We start from the raw sequence: 27,982 nt of genomic DNA on the forward strand, positions 1-27,982 counted from the left end.
CTGAAAAATGTCATAGGGGTTTATATCTGGGAGAGAGAAAGCGACACACCTATATGCTGTTTGTGTGTGAAAGGAATAACAAGCATGCGTCGATCAATCACTGACAGATTTTGAAATAATTGATGTGATTGGTCATTGATTATGACGAGCATTTTTTTGTGTGTGTAGTGATTTGTGAACTGAATAGCTAGCAGTGAAGTTGTTACTTAATGAAATAACTTGTTGCTAATATCCTTTGGTAACTAAAATTTGAACTATATCTTAGGGGAACTGGTGTCATTTAACTAAATTGTGGTCATTAAAATCTGTTCATAATGAGACTGTTCAAAGCAGGGACTACCTGTATTGTCTGTGTGTGCATGTGAGTGCATATGCATGTGAGTATTTTGTGGTCATTGTTCCATGTAAATTCTTATATTGGTTGTAGATTGCATTCAAACCCAACAGATGCTGAGAAAGAGAGTGGTTTAAATAATTACTTATTTATTTTTCTTCACATAAAGAAAGTCCAGGGTTGCTCGTTGTCAGGTCCCACAGTCTTCATTTCAGTTAACCATCTTAACCACATGGCTTTGATTCTCATACGTCCTCTCATAGTTTCAAGATGGCTAGTCCTTGAGAGACTAGTATTAGGCAGGAAGAAGGGGAAAAGCAAAGGGCAGAATAAACACCCAAAGATTCTGTCCCTTTAAAAAGTGTTTCCCTGGAAGATCCTCCCATTGACTTTCATTTATATCTCACTGAGGGAAATGTGTCACAAGACCAACCCTAGCTTCACAGCAGTCTAGCAAATGTTTATTTAATTTTGAATTGGTTTGAAGTTATGTTAAGGAAAGGAAGATTAGAACGGATATTGGATAACTAACCATACATACCACATTAATTACTTTGAAATTTTGCTTTATTATATCATAAGCATTTTATATAGTGTTATACCCTCTTTAAAACCTTTGTCCTGGAATACTGTATAATATTACATCAAAGGTAGTTGTTATTGATATAATTCATTTTCATTTTGTTTCCATGTTGTGCCCCATTTATTGTTGATTTTTCTCTTTATCTGGAGATTTTTCTTAGTCACTAGTCAAAGGATATTAATATTTTATGATCTTAAAATGGTCAATTTGGAAGAATCATTCTTTATTAAAATTAAATTATACAAGGAAAAAAATGTAGGAAATGCCACTCTCCAAGATTTACATCTAACTTTTCTTACTTTTTTGATTAAAATAATTTTCTTCAGGCATTAGCATTTAAGCTTTAAAATCATTATTTTATTCCAGTTTTATTTATTTTTTATTTAGGAGAACTTGGATAGTTTCATTTTGTGCTATTTTTTCCAAGGGAAATAAAAATTATTTACATTTATGGTTTAATATATGGACTAACATAAGGGCTTAATACTAATAATTGTCTCTATTTTTTTTATGAATGTATTGGATGCTACTTCAAATAAACATTTTTTACACATAAATTTAGTCCTATGCAGTTGCCCAGGAATGGGTAAATTGAACTTTTTAAAGCAATTATACTTCCTAAATGGAAGCAAAGTGTTGCATCCTATGCTCAGCAGAAGAAATTGTGGCCTGTTCCCACAAAGAGGAAGCATTAAGCATATACGCCCTATCAGGAGAGATTTGCTTAAAACAAACCATGCAGATAGACCCATATGAGTGATTTAGGGTCACTTCAGGCATATTTTTTATGTCATTGATTTTCACATTAATCATTGACTTTATACCCTAACTCTGTATAAGACATGACTGCACTGTAAAAATATTCTTCATTGTATACAGTCGATTTCCTTTTGAAACTTTGTTAGGAACTTCCTGTGGTATCTTACATCCTTCTCTCACTGTGATTGCTAGCTACTTCCTGAGTGTTGATGATAGTTGAGTATAATTGCCAACTAATGAAGAGGAAAAAGCTCAAGAATCCACTGTGATTGGTGATCTTGGAATCTAAGAGTGGTTTATATTTGCCCTTGAAATGTGAGAGACTTTGCTAACTATGATTTTCTTAAATTAAGATGATGCTGAATTTTAGCTTGCTGCCTGAACATTTCCCAGGAATGCACTGACAAACAAGATCCATTGACTGTGGGTGAGGGGCTAGGTGCATGCCCAGCAGTTGTGGGGGATGTCAATTAAAATGCTTGAAAAATAGTGTAAATTAGATATTTATGCAGCAATATTTCAGATGACTCAGTTGCAGAGGGAGAGCAAGTAAATCTCATAGACAAGCTGAGGGCAGCTTTTATTTTTCTTTGCTTATAGACTTTTAAGTGTTTGCGCAGGGCATTTAGGGCATTTGAGAGTTTTCCTCATATGAACAACATGGACTGGTGATCTTCAGTAAATATTCTTGCTTATAAATATAGCTGGGGTTTGGAGCCCTAGTACCCACATTCCAGTCTTGGTCTTGGCACTTCAGTGTGTGAAGTTGGATGAATTGCAAAATTATTTTATGCTTTCGTTTCTCTCTGTGCAAATAAAATGAAATGAAATGAAATAAAAGAAAATAAAATAAAATACCTGCCTCACAGAGTTGTGAGGAAAATACACAGAAAATTCTTTAAAAGATGCCAGGGAGTTGAAATAACTCAGTAAATGTTGTTCTTCTTGTTGTTATTATAAATTTTTATTTTACTGGACTAAAGAACATCAGGAGTAAGTCATCTTACTGTGGTGAGTTGTTTCTTCCATGACTTTTTCCTTCAATAAAAGTCTTGTCCTAATATCTTACAATTTGAATAATCTACATCATAAATAAATAATCAGCCTTTCATTCAGCATTATGTATTCATGGAATTTCAATGGCAAAGGAGATTTTTGAAAACATCTATTCCAACCTCTTCTTTGTCACAGAAGGACAGGAAAACTCTAGCACAGACCCCTCTGCCTTTTCCAGTGACTGCTCCACATCCCATAATGCTTTGCCTGAAGCATCTCTCTTTCTCTCAACTTCTTAAAGTAGAAACATTCCTGGAAGAAAGCATAGCATCTCTGTGGTGATTGCCATCACTGTGTACTCGGGAGAATGTATTTTTTAATGTATTCTTGTCCTGGTTGTAGCCCTGTTTCTTTTCTTGCTGTCGTCTTTAACATATATCAAAAGCAATTTAAAAGCAAGAAAGTGCAAATGTCCCTGTTGTAAGAAATAAATCTCAGTCATTTTCTCTGATCAAACTCTGAAAAGCTGCCCTTGGAGAAAGCCAGATAAAATAAGGGCTACAGAGACCTTCCATGGACGAGTGCAATAACTCATTTTTGTGCATTTGGAATGCGAGACTTTACCATGCAGTTCTGCAGATACAAGCCAAGAGCAGTTCTGTGATTAGATTTTTAATCCCATTAACTCTAATTGCTTCTCAGAAGCCATGTACTTACAGTATGTGTCTGGTTTTAGAAATGCAGGGGTAAGGAAAAGCTATGAAGTGTTTCCTTCATTTTGGATGGGAAACCGAAAAGCAAAGAAAACAGTACATAGGCAACCATTACGAAGGAATTCTGGCAGACTTTATTAAAGGCTACATTTTTGATGATACTACATATTCTTCTGAATACGGAAATTCTCCTGACCACTCTGAAATCTCAGCATGGCAGGGCTTCTTTTCCTCTTGTTCATTCCTTGGAGTTAGACTTTAAAATCCTCCTTGTACTTTTGAGAGTTTGATCACAAATTATTGCACTGAAGAGAATGAGTTTCGGAGGTTAAACATCTTCTATTTGAGAGGATACAATCACAGTGACTGTCTTTGAGATTCCAAACAAGGTCTATTAAACACAGAGCTGACCTAGTGGAACTGGTCAACACAATCACTTCAAGGAAATGGAGATGAATGGTAGCTGAGGTTTTGGAAAATAGGAAAGTATAATTGAGTAAATTAAAAATAATGTTAAATCACAATTATAGTAGCACTTCATCTATTTTTACTCTGCCAGTTCCTTGTCTCATGGACTGTAATTTGAGAATATTTCACTGTAGCTAAACTTACTATTTAAAAAATGATGTTATTAACAATAAGCTCCATTTTGTTCTGCAGAATATATATTCATTGTGAACCTACTGGGCTAAAAGTGAGGTTGCTTTTTAACTAAGAATATCGCAACCTTGGAGGATTGAAAACTTGGTGGAGAGGGGATATGTTAGTTGAATGATGAAGGAAAATAAAAAAATAAGTGGAAAAGAAAATGCCAGTAACAATATCCTTCCTGTTGAAAGCCCAAAGAGTAATTAGCAGAACAGTTAAAAAAGACAGAAGAGAGAAAAGGTCAAATATTTGTTAGAACAGTTGTACTTATAAAAATGGCATGTAAATGTTTCAAAAAATAAGAAATGACTCTCCTGCCAAGATCAGGTTTGACCTCCTTTTTGCAACCCTCTGCTTTGGTGATCATATTACTGAATGTTTTCATAAATGCAACGACCCTTGGAAAGGAATGAGCTGCCTTAGTTTTTCGTCTCTACACCACTCTTGAAAGGACAAATTTTTCAGGAGTTCACTTCAATTATCCAAATTATCCCAGATTTTAAAGGAATACGTGTTATAAGGGCTAAACTTAGTATGGGATCGCAGCATACCTTGGTAGGTTGTTCACAGCTATAAGCCAGAAAATGTGGATCAATATCATCTCAATGGAAGTAAACATGAGCATATTGAATATTTGCAAAATACTTGATAAGGCAAGTCAGCTCAGGAGCTTTTTATAAGGACTTTATTAAAGAGAGTAGAATTGGGCTTATTCCAAGCCTCCTACTTTGAAGCACTTATTGGCACATTGTAACCATCCTGACCTTTTACTTGTCCAGGCGTGTATTAAACTCATTGGCAGGGCACTGGCTTGTGCCCTTTGAGGCACATTATTGCCATTAGAGAGCTCAGTTTAAGTATCATCATTGCATCAGATTGCTGTACTTGCTTAATTAGCATAACATGAATATGAAGAGTATTGTTAATGTAAATTGCCACAGCACAGCCCCCCTCTCTGGGCTCTGGGCTGTATACCACAGATTTACTGGCAAACTTGCGGCTAGGAGAATTTTTTGCAGAGAGCAGAGTTAACCCTCACTTCTGGGTGAAGAGAGCAGAGCCATTAACAAGGATGATTGAACCATTTTGTATTGTCTTTTAGAGGTTTTTTCTTCCCTTGGACAGAAAGTGACCTGTCCAGCATCGAAAGGAGCTATGACAGAGAATATTTAAGCCTGCCCTATCTAAATTCATCAGAATGTCATCAAATTGAAGCCGCAGAACATTTCTTGGAGACTTCAGAATTGATGTTCAGTAAATTTCAGGGGCATGGGGTTGCTTTAAATTGTTCTTAATGCTGAATTTGTATTACAAGTTACTTTTAAAAAAGTAAAAAAAGAATAACTTCAAATCTGACGGCTGAATTAGCCTTCAAACAGCTAATATATTTGTTTACTTTATATTCTATTTGCCATATAAGGAAATGAAATGGAAAGTGCTATATGTGACAATAGTTATAACAATAATCTTGATCAAATACATTTCCCTTTTCCTTATTTTGTCAGGAATAGATATGAGAAATTTACTGTCTAAAAAATACAGGGCTGTAAAAGGACAGTGTGTCTACCTAGAAACTTCTCTGTCTATAAATTGACCAAATGATCATTTTTAATCCCTATCACCTTAAAAATATATTTTTTACTTTCGTCACATGCAGTGGAATTCTAATTTAACTTACCTGGAAATGTGTAAAATATACTTTCAACTTTACTTCTTTTTGGGGATTTGTTAACAAATGTAAATGTGGTTATGGAACACATTAAAATCCACATAATAATCTACTTTAAAAATATTGAATATTTGTCTTGTAAAGAAGCTAAGGATGACTTAAGCATACTTCTTGGAATTAAGGAAAATTCAGTAAAATAGAAGAATTGTATTATGTACCTGAATGAAGATCGGAAGGTGAAAAAGAGACAATGGGTGGCCATAAAAGTATAAGGGAGGAAGAGATATTTTGTTGGTCCATTTCTCATTGAAGATGGTATTATTAATAGCATCATGGGCAACATAATACTATGTTTAGAATCCTGGGCACCTGGCCACCCACAATCTTGTAACAGCTTAAAAAGTAAAATTATCCATACATATCCAAAGGTCATCTAAACAGTCTTTGCTGATAATCAGCTATTTCATTGAAATAGTCAGATCTTGAGCTATGCCTATAAGACTAATGTTCTGAGTATGCAAGAAATAGAAATTCCATCTAAGTCTAAGAAACTGTATAAGCAGTACCACAAAAACTGTGCATATGAAACAGTGAATGGCCCATACAGCAGCTTACAGGAGGGTAATATTGTCATAGGATACACTAAAGACAAATTTACATCAAGATTGATTTGTTTATAGGGACTCTAAATTATTTGGAGAGGCAGAAAAAATGCCTCATACATCTATAACAGCAAATTATTAAAGCAATTTATTATAAGCATATGTTCACAGTTATTTCAGACTCGCTTCATAAGCCAAAAAGAAAAAGTAGGAGAAAACAACTCAAAAAGTTTTTGGAAGAGATAAAGAAATAAATGATACAACAAAATAATGCCTGTTGAAGTTTATTAATTTATCATGGAGATAATCCAGTGGCAGTAATGGCAAGAGGGTAATTCTAATTTTCCAAATAGAGGCTCTTAATCTCATTAAATTCCATTAAAAATTGCTCAAACATGTTATCAGGAATATTAGTTACTTTCTAGAAAATGTTGTAAATTACAATAGCCTCCGCCCTCAAATTTCTGTACCAGAACAGATTTAAACCAGTTTTTTTCTTACATTTTAGTATCCTAATAAAATGCCAACCATTGTAAGATAGAAGGAATAAGTTTTAGTGTTCTGTAGCACTGCAGGGTGACTATGGTTAACAATAACACATAGTTTCAAATAGCTAGGAGGAGGAGATTGAATGTTCCCAACACAAAAAAAATGATAAATGTCTGAGATTACAGATATGCTAATTACCTTGATCTGATCACTATTCATTATATGTATTGAAATATTGCAATGCATCTCCTGAATATGTATAACTTTTTCAATTAAAAATTATTGCATTAAAACAATTTATACATTCTAAAAAATAAAAATAAAAATGTAAAAAGCAAAAATCAACAATAAAATTTGTTGAGTAATTTATAAACAACATAGCTCCAAAATAGCAGTGAATACATATATGACTATTTATATTTTATTTAGCAATCCTTTTATTCATCCTCTCATTTATTCATTCATTCATTCATTCTAGCTGCTGGAGATTCAGAGATAAGTAGACCATTTTCATAGAGTTACATTTTCAGAGAAAGGTGGACTAAAACAAGTAAATAACTAGGGTAATTTCAGATAGCAACAAGTGTTAATGAATGCAATAAAATGAAAGTGTAAATGAAGAGTAAAAATGTGGAGGAGGAGAGACTCTTTCATAAGGACTAGTCAGTCATGTTACATCTAAGAAAAGATATTTGAGCAGAGGTTCCGAGTTCATCAATGTACAGATTTTAGGTAAGAGAAATCCACATACAGGGATTGGAGGGATGAGTTACGGCAAAGACACAAAGGCAGATGTAAGATGGATTCAGGAACCTCACAGAAAGAAGGCCAGCATAGCTGAAGCAGAGCAAAGAAGAGCATTCATAGCATGGGAATGAAGTCAGAGAGGTAAGCAGGAGTGATAACATGTAAAATCTTGAAATTTATGGTAAGAATTTGTTATGCTATTTTTAAATCGATGGAAGGCCATTGAGGGCTTTTAAGTAGAGGAAGTTTGTGATGATTCTGGCTACCTTGGGAAAATAGAAGGATCAGACAGTGTTCAGAGATAATTACAACTGTCCAGGTGAAGACATGGTGTGTTCTAAAGTTAAAGGAGGAAGAGCAGAGAGAGGTGGTCGGAGACAGGATATGTTGTTAGAGTAGATCTTAAAGGACTTGGGGATGAAGTGAGTGTGGGAATTGAAAGAGGGAAAGTAAAAAATGATTCTGTGGACAATAAGTAGGTTAGGGTAGGAATAGTCATTGAATTGGACATTGTAATTTGATTCTATAGATACACTCATTATGAGTATATGGATAAAATTAATTAGAGCTCGAATTTTCATTCCAGCAGCTGGTTCAGATTGACATCATTTAAAATTTTATTGATAATACTTTCAAATATTTAATTGTATTAATCATATTGTCATTGCTTTAATGTATACGCAATTGTGTTTCCTCATAATGTAGGAGGATGTTACAATCAGTAAAAGGTAAGAGGTTGAAAATATGTTTGACATAAGATTAGGGTCATCTAGCTCTATATTTTTTTAAGAAATGTCAGTGCTGTAAGCTTAAATATGAATATCTGATGTTAATATTATCACCTTAAAATATTTTTAGTTTCATTACCACAAATAGGGGACTTTAAATGACTTTTGACAAGGAGCAAAACTTGCTTATCTACTGAAATGCATTGACAAGTCAGTTGAGAATAAGTTTGTCTTGATTCTCCTTTTATCATCCTTCCACTTGTGGCCCTGGAACTCCCAGCCTAATACACATATGCTCATCTTCATAAACCCACTGGGCAATGTGAATCTTTGGTTACCTCGAATTTAGTTGTATTTGTATATAAATTTAGCCTCCATATACATTTCAGAAATGTTGGAATCTGAACAATCTTTTGAAGTAACTTAAGTTTATTTTAGGCAACCATCATGGTCCCACTCAATATGCCTCTTTCTTCTTCTAGTTGCCCTTTCTGATCTACAGCTTGCCTACCTAAATCATTTAGGATAGTCTCAGTTTGTGCTTGTAACCCAAAGGTTTGTTTTTCTGTTTGTCCTCATACTATGCATTCACCACAGGTCAGCTTAGAGGTTCTGCTCATCATCATCTTTAAGAGACATGGTGTGTCAGAGGAATAAGTACTTTGAACATCATCAGTTGCCCACCAGAGGGAGAAAGCAAGAGGGAGACTACTATATAAGCAATTAATTAAGTACCGCAATGCAAAAGTGATGCATGTCACTTAACTTTCAATTCAGTGAACAAATTAGTCATGTGCCCAATAATAAGGGGCAGTTCTAATATGTGGTTAGAACATGAAGAGTCAGTAATATTTGAGGAATGACTAACACACTTTCTGACCTGACTTACCAAGATCACCATTCTCTACCAGAACTCAGCTCCCAACATTATTCAGGGCTGGATTTCTATTGTCCTGACTCTTAGCAAGTCCTTTGAATCAATCCTTACTTTCTAGTGTGACGTTTTAATGTAATATAATATAAGATAAGATAATATAATATAAATGTGCACTTACATTTTAGAAGGAAATGCTTAAAGAACAAAAATATCTTGATGACGGTGGAATTCAGTCCCACAGGTACTAAATATTTATAGGCGATCATGAATGAGCCTGGAAGGACAGAGATTATGACAGAGTCACCATTTTAGAGGCTTATAATGGATACTCAATTGTCTTCTTATACAGAGGTAGTTTTCTAAATTGTTTGTTTTTTGTGTTTGTTGTTTGTTTATTTGTTTTGAGACAGAGTCTCTCTCTGTTGCCCAGGCTGGAGTTCAATGGCTTAATCATGGCTCATTGCAGCCTTGACCATCTAGACTCAAGCAATCCTTCCACCTCAGCCTCCCAAGTAGCTGGGAACACAAGCATGCACCACCATGCCAGGCTAGTCTTTTATTATTTATAGAGACAAAGTCTCCCTATCTTTCTCAGCTTGGTCTCAAACTCCTGGGTTCAAGCCGTCCTCCCACCTTGCTGACCTCTCAAAGTGCTGGGATTACAGATGTGAGACACCATGCCTGGCGTCTAAATTTAATTTTTTTTTTTACTCAGAAGTCTCTTTTTATCAAATTAAAAGTTGTAAACTGTTACATAAAATAGATAAAATAAAAATTTATTAGCACGTGTTTATTTTTAAAGTACAAATAAATTGTATTTATCTATTAATAACGAGTCAATGACACTTTGAGGCTTTTAAATAAAATCTCATTATTTTCTTACAGCTGTAGTTTTATATAAACCTCCAGAAAATGGCTACATTTTAACTGAAAAATAAAAACAAAAATTTAGGCTGAATTATTGATCCAGGCTAAATAGTTGTCAATATTAACACTTTTTTAAAAACTCAATTTGCATATTCAATATATTTTTCACTTTGTAATTTGATCTAGAAAACTGGAAAAATTTCTTTTTTTTTTTTTTTCTGTTACGGCAGCACTTTTATTTTTCTTTACACAATGACGTGTTGCTGGGGCCTAATGTTCTCACATAACAGTAGAAAACCAAAATTTGTTGTCATCTCTTTAAAGAATTGAGAATTGCGTACAAAAAAACATGACATAAATTAAAAGGATGGATACATTTACAGGTGTAAATGCAAACGCTTCCAACTCAAGGCAAGTAACAGCCCACGGTGTTCTGGCAGAAAACGTCAGCTAAGAAAACTGGGTCCTATGGCTTGGACTTTCCAACCCTGACAGACTGGCAGGGCAGAAACTGGTTCAGGAGCCCTTGCCAGCCTCTAGAGCAATCCCAGAACACTCAAGCCCTGACACATTAATACCCTGCACAGATCAGAGACTGCTGGCCACGCAGACTCACCAAGCCACAGACTTGTCTTCCACAAGCACGTTCTTACCTCAGCCACGAAGTGACCAAGCCACATGTACTAAAGGTTGAACTCAAAGATATGTACAGGGTATTAAACAAATACCAAAGGGAACAGTTAACTTGAATACACGGTCAAAATCAGCAACAAGTTCTACAATCCAGTGCTGATATCAGATACAAGCTTCAAGGACAATTTCTTTTCGAAGGCTTATTCCAGTTTCGTGAGGCTAGCATGAGGTGTATGCATTTGCCAAGGGCAAATTTATACTTCTGAATTAACCCATGCAGCAAATGCTACGCATCTGCTCAGTCCATTTAGAAGCATTTGCGATGGACGATGGAGGGGCCCGACTCGTCCTACTCCTGCTTGCTAATCCACATCTGCTGGAAGGTGGACAGTGAGACCAAGATGGAATCACCGATCCACACTGAGTACTTGCGCTCTGGGGGTGCGATGATCTTGATCTTCATGGTGCTGGGTGCCAGGGCAGTGATCTCCTTCTGCATCCTGTCAGCAATGCCTGGGTACATGGTGGTGCCGCCAGACAGCACCGTGTTGGCATACAGGTCTTTGCGGATGTCCACATCACACTTCATGATAGAGTTGAAGGTGGTCTCGTGGATGCCACAAGATTCCATGCCCAGGAAAGACGGCTGGAACAGCGCCTCCGGACACCGGAACCTCTCATTGCCGATGGTGATGACCTGACCATCAGGCAGCTCGTAGCTCTTCTCCAGGGAAGAGGACGATGCGGCGGTGGCCATCTCCTGCTCGAAGTCCAGGGCGACGTAACACAGCTTCTCCTTGATGTCACGCACAATTTCCCGCTCGGCCGTGGTGGTGAAGCTGTAGCCACGCTCGGTGAGAATCTTCATGAGGTAGTCAGTCAGGTCCCGGCCAGCCAGGTCCAGACGCAGGATGGCGTGGGGGAGAGCGTAGCCCTCATAGATGGGCACCGTGTGGGTGACCCCATCGCCAGAGTCCATGACAATGCCAGTGGTGCGCCCAGAGGCGTAGAGGGACAGCACAGCCTGGATGGCCACGTACATGGCCGGGGTGTTGAAGGTCTCAAACATAATCTGAGTCATCTTCTCTCTGTTGGCCTTAGGGTTCAGAGGGGCCTCAGTCAGCAGCACCGGGTGCTCCTCTGGGGCCACGCGCAGCTCATTGTAGAAAGTATGGTGCCAGATTTTCTCCATGTCGTCCCAGTTAGTGACAATGCCATGCTCGATAGGGTACTTCAGGGTCAAGATGCCGCGCTTGCTCTGGGCCTCGTCACCCACGTAGGAGTCTTTCTGACCCATGCCCACCATCAGGCCCTGGTGTCGGGGGCGCCCGACGATGGAGGGAAACACGGCTCGGGGTGCATCGTCCCCAGCAAAGCCAGCTTTGCACATGCCGGAGCCATTATCAATGACGAGCGCGGCGATCTCTTCTTCCATTGCGACCGGCGGAGGACTAGGACAGTTGAGCGGCAGAAGAACAAGGTGAGCGAGCTGGCGGCGGCGACTGAGACCGAAAAATTTCTTAAATTACTTATTTGAAAACCAAATCACTAATGATACTTAATTTCTGTTCATATAACTTATAAATACAAATAGCCAACCAGATATACCTAAATTTTAAAATATGAACTAAAATTATTTATATATATCTATATTTGTCTTATGTTTTTATTTTTTATGTTTATATATATTTGCTTTATATGTTTTAGTATACATCTTTGTTTTATATGTTTATATAGACAACGAAAGTTGTGATGCTCCTCAGGGACCTCTGCCAAACATACATAAACATCCTTTTTACTTTTCTTTCCTTTTCCCGCCCCACTTTTGCTACTTCTATATTTTTTATTTTCCTCCATCTTATAGTCCCACTCTCCTTTTAGCCAATCTCTTAAGAGGGCTATTGGTTTTTATTTGCTCGATCTAATTGTATTGCTATAAAGAGACAATGTGGACCTTTGAATCATGACATGGATAATAGAAGAAAACAAAAGCTCTCGTAATGTTCTGATGGCAGGGTAAATTACAGATAATCAGACCATTTGCAAAACAAAAGTCAAACTACAGCTTGCACAGAGTCTAAGTGGCATATATGGTAGCACCTTGCTGTTAAAAATGTAGTGCTTGGACAAGCAACATCAACATCACCTAGAACCCCTTTGGAATTTCAGGCTCATTTAAGATCTACTGAACCTGATTTTGCTTTTTGAACGATATCCTCAGGAGATTTGTTGGCACCCCGTGTTTGAGAAGCACTGCATCTAGTCTGTGTATTACTGTGCATATATGTCTCTCTTCCTTCCTGCTTTGAGTTCTATGACAAAATGTCACTCTCCATTGACTTACCCTTCATAGTTATCAGAATCCTGATAATGAGAGTAGTGGGAAGAAAAAAAACCTCATTCTACCACCATAGTAAAGAAAACACTAAAAATAAATAAAATGTTTGCTGAAACCCTATAGCAAGTTTTAGCAGAAGATAGACTCACTGTTAAAAGTCAAACTTTCTCTAAGTGAAGGAAAAACCCACTGCTTTCAAGAGATTTGAAGTCTCCTCCTTCTTAAGCTCCTTGGAAAGCTAAATTTTCTAAAATTATATTAAATAAGTTTAAAGCAGTCTTATTGAGCCACTTACTCCATGGGAAGCTCACAAGGCACAAATGACATTGCTAAACCATATGCAAATAGATATTGACTCTGTTTGTCAACACAAAGTTGTCTTGGCTACTCTGGAGAAGTACTGGAGCAATAGTTTTACCGTTTTCTCTAGGATGTTGGGCACTACATGATCAGAATGCTGATGTAAGGAAATGTATGGCAAAGCGAGACCTATCTATTCTATGCAAAGAAGACAGAGGTATTATGCTCACACATTACCTTGTATAAACATGCGATTTTCTACCTATAACCACATTACATAAACTTACCAGGAGATTGACTATGATCAGTAAAACATGGAATGTCAATGGTTTTACTATTTCAATCATGGCCCATCTAACTATATAATATGGAGTGGAAAGAAATTTTATTTACTTTATTCTAAAGATGACAGTAATGATTCTAGTTCCCTACCTCACTTTTGCTACTTTTAATTTTTTTGATTTTCCTCCATCTTATAGTTCCACTCTACATTTAGCTAATCTCTTAAGAGGGCTATACTGGTGAAATAATTGTTCAATCATAAACCATAAAACTTCTATATAAATAAATTTGTGTTTTAAGAAAATCTGACAGAAATATGGGCAATCTGGTGATGGGGCACTGCAGATTTCTTTAAAAGAACATATTTAGCTACAGTTGCATATGTTAGATGAATTTCTAGAATTTCAAGAAGGATATGTTAGCTAAACATATAGAAGAAAGTATCAGCCATTAGAATTGTATGAAGATGGAATGAGCTTCCTAGAAGCTATTGAGTTCTTCAACAATAAAGGAATTCCAAAGAGGTTCAATGATGACTTGGAGGGCATGGTAGAAGGGCCCACATCATGAAGAGGTCTTTACAGTTCTGAATCTTTTAGATTTCAAGTTTCTAACATTTCTTACATAGAATTGATGTTCTTTTATCTGTACAAAAAGGCACTTACTGTATAATGTCTGATCATGAAAAATTTAAATATCATCAGAGTATTTTCTGAAAACCCATACGGAGAACAGAAACAGAATCTGTCCTTTAAAAATTTTAAATACAGAAACAGTAAACGGATTTATGAAGAACTAAAGAATTAGACATTCCCTGATACTTTCCATGTGCCATATTTCTCAACCACTTTGTGCCTTCAAATCCCTGATGCTTCATTTGCCATAGAATCATAGGCCATTAAACCTGGAAGGAAACTTACTGCTTATTTGTTGCAAAGTCTTTTTACATATGAGGAAATATCCAGAACTTGCTCCATTTTTGTAACAATGTTCTTTTATATTAGATCTTCTCTGTTTTCAAGAATATGTATAAATCACGCTAAACAGTTAACCTTTAAAAGTAAAAAATTTGATTTTTTTTCTATTTTTTAACAGAAGCTAGTACAATAGCATGTACGAATATAAGTCTTGACTGACAGAAGCAAAACACAATGATGCTATAACAATAACATTCACAAGACTGATAAACATCCAACTTTTAGTTACATCTAATAAGGTGGCTTAATTTTTCAAATGTGAGTTTTGAGAGTCTGAACTATCTGAAGATTTTAGATAAATGGTTCTAAATGATAGGGACAATGATAGCTACCAAAGGCAGTTTATATCTCTCTTGTATACCATGTTGTTATTTCCAAAGGAGCTTAAATAATAAATAAGTTTACTTCTTCACATAACAGAAAAGCCTGAGACCGATGTTAATGTCAGGAAGAGTTTTATCAAGGCTCTGGCCCCTCTTCCCTGTGAATCCCACAGCTCTACCTTGCTCCGTGTAGTCACTTTCTCCTCATGGGAAAATACTGCTTTCCAGAAGTTTCTGAGTCTACATGTTCCCTCATTCACACCCAGGGAGTGAAAAAGATATTGAATATAAATCTTGAACAGCATTCTGAAGAGAACTAATGAAGTCTGTGCCAACTTCTGAAACAATCACAGTGGCAAGAGGATGAGGTCAATTCTACCTAACCTCAAGACTATGACACTTTGAATAGATGTTCAAAGGGATCGGGGGACAGCAACAATATTTACTATAAAAAGTGAATTTATTCATGTCTAGTCTATATTCACCAGTTAATGAAGTTCTAGATTTCCATTAGTGAAAGTAGTGTATAAGAGCTGAAACCTTTAAATTTTATAAATAACTACTTATTAATATGAAACAAGATAATCTATTAAAATAATTCCAAAATCCTGCTGGGTTTTTTAATGTCTTCTGCAGTATGAGTGAGAATAAATCATATTATAATAAAAAAAACTCCCTTTCAATCATTGTTCCTTTAACAGTGGTTAGAATTTTAAGGCTTCATATACAAATTTTCTAAAAATATTTTAAAGCATCCCAACTGGGAAAGCAATTTCATGCTTGCTTTTTAGAGGATCTATTCAAAGAACTCATTAAAACCATTCATTTAAATAATCGCGTGTATGTTCATTATGCCTTGTCCTTTGGGAGGAAAAAAAAGGGTATAAACTGCTGCCAGAAAGCAAATGAAGGGAACAAATGTTAAATGTAAAAGGTTAGTCCTTCATTAAAATTGTTTGAATAAGCAGCAACTCCCCCGTATCCTTAAAACCTCTTCTAAGAAACATTTATACACATTTAGGACAGCAACTTAAGAGCAGAGCAAACTAAAAAAGAAAAAAGAAAAAAAAAAAAGTCGTAGGTCAGTTTCATGAACCATTAGCATTTGGATCATTTTTGCTTTTCACTTTCAGGTATGGGTGAATGAAAGGGAACCAATCTGCCCACATAATGTAAAATGTTTATGGACAACATGAACTGGAAACTTATTGGAGCCCTGTAAAGATAATTTATTAGAAACTTTTATTTTGAAGAGCATCTACATTTTACTTAAAATGTTTTGCCTACTCTATATCCTTCAGCTTAGTATTTTTACCCTTACTTTTTGATAACCGTCTTTAGGATATGAAACGTCTTTAGGATATGAAAAGGTCTTGATGAAGGAGACATGAATAATCTAAAATGATTTGACTTACCCCTTAGGAATGGGTTTTAATACAGTGTTTCTTTTATTCTTCCTTCTTGCCTAAGCATTGAAAATCATTATAATTTACCTGATTGTGATGTATTTCTTAAATGACATGAGTTTTTGGCAAGATTTCTTATAGTTTTGTTTTGTTTTGTTTTTTTCCCAGTTGAATGAGTTTTGTTGTTGCGCTATTCCCTTTTAATTGTCTTTGTGTCGTAACCAGTAATTGACACAGAAATAATGCAGCAGAATGGACAGAGTATCTGATTCTCTTGTCGCTTCTTTTCAAATAGTATCATGAACTATTCTCGTTTCTAGATTTTCTTTAACTTCAAGAAGAACACAATGGTTGTATTCTTAGTGAATCGATAGGTACTTTGAGGACTCATAGAAGACAGACAAATGAAAAGATATATCATGATCTTAGGTAGAAATATTTAGCGTAGGGAAATTTTCAATTTTGTTAAGTTAACATATAAATTTATAGTGATTCTTATAAAAATATCAACAATATTTTCCTTTGATATCTTGTAAAACCAATTCTGAAGTTGATATTTTCAAATAAATATACTGTCATATATTAAAATATTAAAATGTGTTACTAATGAAAACAACATAAATGAATGAAATGTACAAAGGTAGAAACAGAAGCCAATACATATAAGAACTCAATATATGGCTATATATTATCTTGATTTTTAGAATAAAGATCAATAATTTAATGTAAATGTTGGTATAACATGACTATCTAAAAAATTCAATAGCATAAATAAACAAGGAAATATTAGGTACACATTAAGAGGAGTAAGTCTATTGAGATTATTTTTTTCCACATCAGATGCTCTCTTAAGAGTAAAACTCATCTCTTAGCATTTAATACAATTGTAATTTTTACTTTAATTAAAATATTAATTATTCTCTTTCTTCCCCTAGAACATATGCTACATCAGGATAGGAACTGTGGATAATTTTGTTAATTGTTTTCACAACCTAATACAGTGCCTGATTCATTGTAGCTCACTCAATGTTGAATAAATGAAAATTAATCAAAAAGTTCCCATTTTTCAGGAGATACTTTGAAGAAAGGAAAAAAAGTATGAAAATTTAATTTATTGGGCCTGTGTGATATTAATTTGGGGAGAATTTTAAAACTCAAGTATTTTGGTTCATTAGAGCACAACATGAATTAATTACTTCTGATATTTTGGACTCTCTACTCACCTATTCTCTTCCACAAGCTTGTGATTTATGAGCTAATAAATGAAAAAAATACTTGCTAGGTATAATTAGTTCTTTTTTGAATGTCAGGCATTTTACTGATATCACGACTTTTTTTAAGGTGGATATTTTACAGTGGTTTTGCGATGTCATTCTACAAAATCAGACATTGACCTACAAGACTGACAGGACTATGTCAGAATATTTAATGAAAAATATTTTGTAGGTATCTTAGGTTTTCATAGGAAAATAATTTTTAATTATTCGTATCTGAGGTGGGGATATTTGAACAACATGAAAATCACAGTTTGCTAGAGTAGTTACCAACTTGGGTGAAGGACATTGATTTTGTATAAAGTAGTGCCCATAATTACCTTAACATTTTCATGCCACTTTTAGATACAAGTAACAGAAAAATACATAATGTGAATGAATGTAAATATAAAAGACATCTGCTGAATGTTTGTGTTCACACCAAACTCCTATGTTGAGGTCCTAATCCCCAGAATGAGGATATTTAGAGGTAGAACCATTTGGAGGTGATTAGATTTAGATGAGCCACCACCCCCTGCCCCATGATGGGACTAGTGCCTTTAAAGGAGTAAGAAGAGAACAGAACCCTCTCACTCTCTGTCATGTGAGAGAATACATACAGCAAGGAGGCGGCCTTCTGCAAACCAGGAAGAGTGACCCTCACAGACACTGAACCTTCCTGCACCTTGATCTTGGACTTCTACCATCCAGAACTGTGGGAAATGTTTGTTGTTTAGACACCCAGTCTAGAGGGTTTTTTCGTAGCCAGAACGGACAAACACAACACTTACTTTGGTATGTAATGGCATATCAGATAGGAATATTTTCATAAGTGTATGAAGATTTAGCAGCTCAGTGATGTCAAAAGGAAAGCAGCTACTAGCTATTTATTAGTTTGAGCTAAACAGGAACTATGCCTCTCTGTTGCTGGATTACCTTCCCAGCTTTGATGAGAAAAAATATTCTGTAAGGAACCAAGAGGAAACAATGGACCCTGGGGAGGCACTGAATAGTATCTACTAAAGTACAGTCCATGTTCTGCAAACTCCAGCCATAAAATTTTATTAAGAATTACATAGATTGTAGTAAAATGGAGGCATCTAGTAACTTTATTTAAATAGTAAAACAAACAGTTATTTCATAACAGACGGCATAAGGAATTTATACAGTCGGAAGAAGTTTTCACACACAATTCTGGGACCCTTATTGAGAGTAGAATGCATAGGAATAGTTGTCTCCAGGGGGCTGTTTTAATATTTATTCCATTCTATTGTCATTCAGATTCAAGGTATAGCTAGTGATAAATGGGAAGGCTAAATCCAAAAAGTAGTCTGGCAAAAGAAGAATGGCAATTTTTGTAATCAATTATTTTGTGTTCCAGATATCTTAGGAATGCTTTCTAAATTTATCATCACTTGTCTGACATGATATGAACTGTGAAGCACATTTCATGCCTCCAAAATACTTTACACATTTTTTTGTTTTAACTTACATTTTCTAGCAAATTCATTAAACAGCTGAGTAAACCTGGCTTGAATAGTTGCTTCATTTCATATCACTTGCATTTCATCAGCCATTCACTCCTTTTCATAAGTTTTTCTATAGTTTGGCAAGTGAATTTTTTTCAAAATAGGGAGAATGATAATGAATTTAATAAAAAATATAGTATTTTGAGAAATAAATATTGAGTCAGAAATAACTGCTTATATGGAAATTTGATGTTTTGTTATCAGAAAGTTTCAAAAATATATTTTGTCATTTACATCATTGCCTAGAAAACATCATTATAGGATTTCTTGTCCAACTAGTACGAGCTTCTGTCATTCTTTTAACTTTGCTTTTTGTTCCAAGTACCCTACAAACATTTTAGATACAAGTGTAGCACTAGTTATTTCCGTGTAGGTGTAACTATTCGTTTTTCACAGATGAGTGTACTGAAACTAACATAGTTAATATATTGGCCCAAAGCTGCACAGTTACAGAGTCACAGACCAGGGTATCAAACTCAGGTCAATCTGACTATCAGATCCAAAATCCAAACAATGCCTCTCGGTACTGCAGGTTCTCACCAAAGTGTGTTTCAATAACCAGTAATGTCAGCATCACATAGATGCTTTAAAGTACTTCAGAATCTCAGTTCCCACCTTAATCTACTGAATTAGAATTTGCATTCTAGTAACATTTCATTAAAGTTTAGGTAGTACTGCATTAAGTCATTTATGTCGTTGAAGAAAAACCTTTGCCCAAAGCATATAGACATATATTCATTTCTTAATAAATATTCTTGAAAATGTATTTCTACATATAGATAGGTGATTCCATTAATTTTCCATTAAGTTGTGGATATATTTATTGCTAATGTTTGTTTATCATAGAGAAGTCACACAATGTTATCAAATGAATTTCAAAATTCATTAAGTGGTCTAGTCTCAGCAACGGCAGAGTGCCTCTTAGTAGACAAATCTATCACAGATAAAATTTATGAACTTGGGATAAGTTACAAAAGACAACTACATAAAGAACCATTGGAACAAACAACTGTAGGCAAACACTGGGTGATAGGTTTCAACTTAAAAAAGACCATGTGCTGGTTGTGATCTGTGTTTCTGTGACTTTTGTTCTGAGATCACTCCCCAGTCTGCAGCACGAGTTGATTGGAAAGAGGCAGAGAGCTTCAATATCACTGGCTTGGAGTTTCAGAGGAAGGGTTTGTGACAGATCCACACTGCAAAAAATCATGAAGGAAATCCTTCAGTATGAAGAAAGATGAAACCAAGTAGAAACAATGCTCTAGAGAAGGGAATAAAGAGCACTAGAAATGATAATATGTGGATAAATATAGAACACTACTATTTTTTCTTCAGATATCTTTAAAAGATAAACTAAGCAAAAACTAAAAGTGTGTATTGTGGGGTTTCAAAATTATATATACACACATATATGCATATATCTATACATACACACATATATACATATATATTTGATATATGGATTTATACTGTCCAAGGTTTTTAAAATTTCCATGAAGATATATAATATTAACTCTAAATACACTATGATAATGATAAATATTGCAAACAGTAGCAATGCTTCTAAACAAAAAGTGATAAGGAGGTAAAGCTAAAAGGAGTTAAAACATACTACCTAAAGTAGTATGAAAATAAATAAGGATAGGAGTAAAAAGGGAAGAGAAGAACAGATAGAACAAATATAAAAATATTGCAAGTATAATATACCTAAATCCAAGCATATCAATGAGAATGTCATATGTAAATGGACTAAATATTTAAAGGCTGAGAGTCAGTATAGATAAATGCAAAAAGCAAGCCCCAACTATGAGCTGTCTGAATGAATCCCATTTTAAAATAAACAACATATATTGAAAATAAAAGCATTGAAAGGATTCACTACGCAAATATTAGAACACAAGAAAGCTAGTATACCTATATTAATACAAGCCAAAATAGACTTCAAGACAAGAAATGTTTCCAGACATCAGAAGTATAATTTTATACTGATCAAAAATTTTGTATTGATCGAAATATCAATACATAAATAAGACACGTAAATTATAAATACATATTTACCCAATAAAAGAACTTTAAAATACATGAAGTAGAGACTGACAGAATTAAATGGATAAATAGATCTAAAACAGTTGATGATTTTAACAGCTTTCTTTCAAAAATTGACAGAAAAACTAGATAAAAACATTAGTCAGGAATCAAAAAGATTAAACAATACCACTGAACAACATAACCTAATTGATGTTTGTGGAACAATACTTCAAACAAGTACAGAATAATCATTTTTTCAAGTGCATATGGTATTTTCTCTAAGATATGCCATATAGTGGGTCATAATGTAAATCTAAATAAATCTCAAAATTGAAATCTAATGGGCTATGTTCTGTGACCTCAGCAGATTTAACCTCAGAAACAATGCAAATTAGAATTCCAAAATAACACCAAATATTTAGACATTAAACCACATACCACTGAATAACAGATGTATGAAAGAAGAAATCACAAAGAAAAATAGAAATTATTTTAAACAGAATGAAAATGAAAACATACACATAAAATTGTGAGATATATATAATGTAGTATAGAAATGTTACACTAGAAAATGTGATAGCTTTAAATTCATATGCTAGAAAAAATTTTAATTAAATTATCTAATATTCTACCCTAAAAAGCTAGAAAAAGAATAAACAAAAGAACATAGAGGGCAGGAAATTCTAAAGCAAGAATAGATATAAGAAAGCAAAAATATATAAACAATAGAAACAATTCAAAAGGAAAGTTTTTATTAAAAAAAAATTAACAAAGCTGATGAACAATGAACCTCTAGGGAGACAGCCAAGAAAAAAAGAAACAAAACACAGAGTAGATATCATTTCAGATCTTAAAATATTAAAATAATAATCAGTATATTATGAAAAACCTTTTGAAACCTCATATGTTAGGTGTTTAAGTTTTAAAGAAATTTCACACTGTTTTCCAAAGTGATTTTATTCTCTGACATTCCAAGCAGCATTGTGTGAGACTTCCAGTTCCTCCACAACTTTGACAACACTTGGATTGGCCAGTTTGTTAAATTTTAGACCATTTAGACAGGTGCATAGTAGCATTACCTATGTGTTTGATAATAGTAGCTTTGATAATTTTGATGAAATGACAAATTCCTTACCAAAACTGACTCAAAAGGAATAATATGAATGACCGTATTTCTTTTGTAGACATTCAATTTTGTTTGCATTAAGAAGCCCTTCCACAACTGAAACATCAAACTGAGATGTTTCCAGTTGTGAATTCCATCAAACATTTAATGAGGAAATAATACTAATCTTACGCAAACAATTTCAGAAAATAGAAGAGGGAACACATCATTTTGTGAAGCCAGGATAATCTTTCTTATTTTCAAAGACATGTATTGCCATATTTCTAATATACAGTTAACATAGATATTTAAAGTGTATTGTTTGATATATTTTGAAATATATGTGTGTTTATATTACCATGTATATAAATAGATTGATCCTTTGGGATCTGCCCATGCTAAACTCCTCTCCCCATGCAACTACTTATGAACTTTTAGTTACTATATGTTCGTTTTCATTTTCTAGCATTATTTATAAATGGAATGATACAAAATGTAGTATTTTACTTTCACTCAGCATAACTATATTGAGATGTATTCATGTTGTTGCTCTTAAATTTTGGTAATTTGTGCCTTTTTATTGTTGAGTAATATTCCATTATATGGATATACCACAATTTGTTTATTCTTTCCTCTGTTGATAGAAATTGGGGTTGTTTCCAGTTTTTGACTATTAAAAATAAAATTACTGTGAACATTCATGTAGAAGTCATTGTATGGAAATGTTTTCACTTCTTTTGGGCAAATAAATAGCAGTGGAACATCTAGATTATATATTAGGTGTTTAAGTTTTGGGTTTTTTTGTTTTTGTTTTTGTTTTTTTGAGACAGAGTCTAGCTGTGTTGCCCAGGCTAGAGTGCAGTGGCACAATCTTGGCTCACTACAACCTCCACCTCCTGGATTCAAGTGATTCTTCTGACACTGCCTCTCAAGCAGCTGGGATTATTTTGAATATGTAGTTGAGACTGGGTTTCGCCAAGTTGGCCAGGCTGGTCTAGAACTCCTGACCTCAAGTGATGCACCCGTCTTGGCCTTCCAATGTCATGGGATTACAGGCATGAGCCACTGCACCTGGCCTTATTTAAGTTTTAGGGAAATTCCAAACTGTTTTCCAAAGTGATTTTACATGCCAAGCAGCGTTGTGTGAGAATTCTAGCTCCTTCACAGCTTTGAAAACACTTGGATTGGCTAGTCAGTTAAATTTTAGACCATTCAGGTAGGTGCATTTGTGCTTGCATATTGCAACATTGCATATTACATATGTGTTTAATTTGGGTTTTCCAGAGAACTCATGATATTGAGTATCTTTTCATATGCATATTTGCTATATGTATATCTTCTATAGTGAAATGTTTGTGCAAGCACTTTGTTCATTCTCTAATTGAGTGTTTTCTTAGTGAATTTTGAGAGTTCCTTACACATTCTAGGTATAAGCCTTTTCTCAAAGTGATTTGCAAATTGTTTTCTCAGTCTGTGACTTGCTTTTTCATTCTCTAATTGTGTCATTTGAAAAGTAAAAGTTCCCAATTTTGATGAAGTCCATTATTTTTTCTCTTACTTTGGTGTAGGTGAAAAATCAAACTATACACATAAATGCATGAAATGACATAAGACTTACATAAATAATGTAAAAAAGACTTTCAATTCAAAAATAACCCAATTTAAAATGCTCAAAGAATTGAACACATATTTACAAAACAAGATATATTAATGGCCAATAAGAATGTGAAAATATGCTCAACATTGTTAATCAGGAAAGGTCAAATTAAAATCACAATATGTCACAATTTCCAGATACCACTAAATACTTTCTAGAATGGTTAAAATTACTAAGATTGATAATGCTAAAACTTAGTGGGGATGTAGAGCAACTTAGTTAGTTACATGTTCAAAATTAACCATCTGTCTACCCTCTCAAGCAGGAATTCCACTCCTAGTTATTCACCCGAGATAAATGACAATATATGTCCACAAGGATATTAATGGCAGCTTTTGTTAAAAGAGTCCCAAACTGAGAATAACGCATATATCTATCAACAAGAAAATGGATGAACAAACTGTGGTATATTCATAGTATTAAATGCTGGTCAACAATAAAAAAGAGCCGGGCACGGTGGTTCATGTCTGTAATACCAGCACTTTAGGAGGCCCAGGTGGGTTGATCACAAGGTCAAAAGATCCAGACCATCCTGGACAACATGGTGAAACCCTGTCTATATTAAAAATACAAAAATTAGCCGGGCATAGTGGTGCGCGCCTGTAGTCCCAGCTGCTTGGGAGGCTGAGGCAGGAGAATCGCTTGAACCCAGGAGGCAGAAGATGCAGTGAGCCTAGATCACGCCACTGCACTTCAGCCTGGCAACAGAGTGAGACTCCATCAAAAAAAAAAAAAAGAAAAGAAATTAGAACTTTTGGTGTATTGGGGGGACAAAGATAAATTATAAGGGGTCAACAGTGGATTTTCTGGAGTTATATAAATGTCCTACATTCTAATTAGTGGCTACATAGGTATAAATATTTAAAACTGTTCATTGTACACTGATATCCATACATTTTAGTGTATACTAAAAACTATCCTTTACCTATTGTTGTAGAAAAAGCCTTGACTGTCCCAGATAGATATTCTTTGACATTATTCCTAGTAATCTGGAATATGAAAACTGGAAGATAAGCTTTCTATCTAAATATCCAGGTACCCCCAGTCCTACTAGGCCCAGATCTGCAATGGTGAGGTCTTTTCTGTTACATAAGGCAAATCAATATCCTGATGCTATCATTGTTCATAGCTCCTTGTTATCTGGTTTCCTCTCTCCCACTTACTGTTATATGTGAAGGCAAGTCTATTCTTTTATCTAAAACCAACTTCTCTAGCTGTGGCATTTCTTCCACTCTCCCATTCTGTGTTATCAGCTGAAATGTGTTCTGTCTGTTTTGTTTCTTGCTTTGCTACTTTTTACTTCTTTGGGGGAGTATAATAAATGTTTTCTATCATTCCACTTTTTCTTCGAATAGCTTTTTAGCTGTAATTCTTTTTAATGTTTTTAATGTTTGTTGGAGTGGTCACAAAATGCAACTTCAAATTATTTCGGTCTACTTAGAATTAATATTATATCATTTCCTCCTTAATACCTGACACTCCCAATTTCCCACTTCACAAACGTAAGAACCTTACAACAGTGTAACTTCATATGTGAACACCCATCCTTTGTGCTATCTCTGTCTTACCTTTTGCTTCTGCATATGTCACAGCCCCTATCTTACAGTGTTATTCTTAAAAAAAACAAATCCAAAACCAAAAAATCTAGTCATTCCCATTGTAAGAAACTCAAGGACAAAAAAGGATAATCTATACGTACCCACTATATACCATTTTTGGGGCTCTCCAATTTCTCCAAGATTTAAGTTTCCATGTACTGTCATTTCCCTCACTTAACATTGTTAGCATTTCTTGAAGTGAAAGTCTATGGCAATTAATTATCTCAGTGTTCATTTACCTAAAAATATTTTGTCTTCAGCTGCATTTTTCGGGTCTATTCTAGAAAGCTACAGCTTGTTGATTGATTGCATTTTTCAGCATTTTAAAGATGTATTTTTATTTTCCTCTTGCCCCAGTAATCAACAATTGCTCATATGATTATTTTCCTGAATGCAATATGTGTTTGCTTTGTTGGTGTTTTGTTTTTGTTTTTGTTTTTTTGGTTTGTTTTTGTCTTTTTGTTTTTGTTTTCGTTTTCCTCTTGCTACTTTCAAGATTTTTGCAAAATCCTTTTTAAAAAAGTTTGGCCATGATGTACTTAGCTGTCAATGTGTATATGTGCATGCATTTGTCTCGCTTGAACTTTGCTGAGCTTGAAATAAAATTTCTTGTCAATGTTTTTCAAATTTAGAAAATTTTCAATTATTAGTTCTTCAATTTTTTTTTCTAACCCATTCTCATAGTCAGCATTTTCTAGTTTATTCCAATTACAAATACTTTGGACTACTTGACATTATCTTATAGGGAGATGGCTTACATTTTCCCCAACATTTTTTAATGAAAATGTTCAGTAAAATATTTGGAAGATATTTATAGAGAACCATTAAATATCTACCATATCAATTATGCTATTAACATTTTGCTATATTTGTATTACCATATAGCTCTCCAACCCTCTATCCACTCTTCAGTACACTTTATTTTTTGGTATTTTTTTCCATTGAATCTAAACCAAAAAGAGTAACAATTAGGAGATTTAACCTTCTACTGCAAACAACAAAAACTGGGAAAAGGTATGAAAAAATGATTCTGAGGCATTAGATTTCAGGCAACAAAGGGAAGTAATCACAAAGATGGAGAGGGGAATAAGTGAGCTAAGCCTTGCAGTTTTTCCAGCTTACTGCCTGCGGGAAATTACCAGGCCCTGATACAGAGGATAGCAATTTTCATAATTCACAGGGTATCAAGTAATATACTCATAAATGCATTGCCTCAAGAATGGGGCAAAATTAGCCTCAAACTATTACTTGCTTCAAACTTACATATTCCATAAAAGAAAAATTTCTCTAAGTCATAAAGATATTTCCTCTTTTCAATACAAATTTACAAGTATCAATTTTCCATTTACATTTATAATTCAACTCTAATTAACGTGTGTGTGTTTGCATGTGTGTGATTGTGTTTATGTGTTCATGAAAGTGGTCAAAATTTCTTTCTATACAGATATTTAGTTTTTCCAATATTATTGTTCAAAAATATTCATTATCTCATCATGTTGCATTGGTGCTTTTGTTGAAATTAAATTAAATGATCTGAAAGTGTGTATTTGTTTATTTGCAGTCTGTTCTGTTTCATTAATCCATTTTTTTAAATATTTATGTCAGTACCACTGTCTATTTTTATTATAGATCAAAATAAGTAATCAATCAGGCATTATAAGTAATCAATCAGACATTTTTATTCTTTTTTTTCAAAATTGGTTTGAATATTATAATTCCTTAGAATTCCCATGTAATTTTAGAATTAGCTTATAATTTTAGAAGAGCTTGGGGAGACTGAGACTAGGGCTGCGTAAAATTTATACATTAGTTTGGGGAGAATTGAAAACTTAATAATATTGAGACTTCCAAACCATGAACATGTATATCTTTCTATTTATTTATTTACGTATTTTTAACTTTCAGCAATGTTTAGTAGTTTGTGTGAAGTCTTACACATATTTGTTAAATATGTTTATGAATATTTTATTCTTTTATGGAATTTTGTGAAAGAAATTGCTTTGTAATGTTATTATTCACTTATTTTCTGTTTGTATATAGAAAATAATTTTTCTAGCCAGACACAGTGGCTCATGCCTGTAATTCCAGCACTTTGGGAGGCCAAGATAAGGATCACTTGAGCCCAGAAGTTTGAGACCAGCCTGGGCAACAGAGGAGACCCTGTCTCCACAAAAAATTAAAAATTAGCGAAGTGTAGTGGCAAACACCTATAGTCCCAGCTACTCAGGTGGCTAAGGTAGGAGGATTCCTGAGACTGCAGTGATCTGAGATCATGCCACTGCATTCCAGCCTGGGCAACTAAATAAATGACCTATCATCTTTAAAAAAAAAGAAAAGCTTTTGCATATTATTCTTCTATCCCATGACCTTGCTAAATTAGTGTATTACTCTAGGATTTGTTTTGTTGATATCATAGGAATTTCTACATGACAAATTTTCTTACCTACTGTCAGTTTTTATTTTGCACAGTTAATCTTTATAGCTAAGGCCTCAAGTATAATGGTTATGGGACCTGGTAAAAGTAAGCATTCTTGCCTGGTC

General features: G+C 34.4%; 2 protein-coding genes across 3 annotated transcripts in view; one reads left to right on the forward strand and one right to left on the reverse strand.

Annotated features, from left to right (window-relative positions):
• XIRP2 (xin actin binding repeat containing 2) overlaps positions 1–27,982 on the forward strand; it is a 352,870-nt gene that overhangs the window by 59,713 nt on the left and 265,175 nt on the right. The window lies entirely within an intron of this gene.
• Positions 10,212–12,166, reverse strand: LOC103217237 (actin, cytoplasmic 2-like). The gene has a single exon (XM_038001977.2). It carries the CDS (start codon positions 12,078–12,080, stop codon positions 10,995–10,997), a length of 1,086 nt encoding a protein of 361 aa, XP_037857905.2. The 5' UTR covers positions 12,081–12,166; the 3' UTR covers positions 10,212–10,994.

This window comes from Chlorocebus sabaeus, chromosome 10 (genome assembly GCF_047675955.1).
Source record: "Chlorocebus sabaeus isolate Y175 chromosome 10, mChlSab1.0.hap1, whole genome shotgun sequence".
NCBI classification, from domain to species: Eukaryota; Metazoa; Chordata; class Mammalia; order Primates; family Cercopithecidae; genus Chlorocebus; species Chlorocebus sabaeus.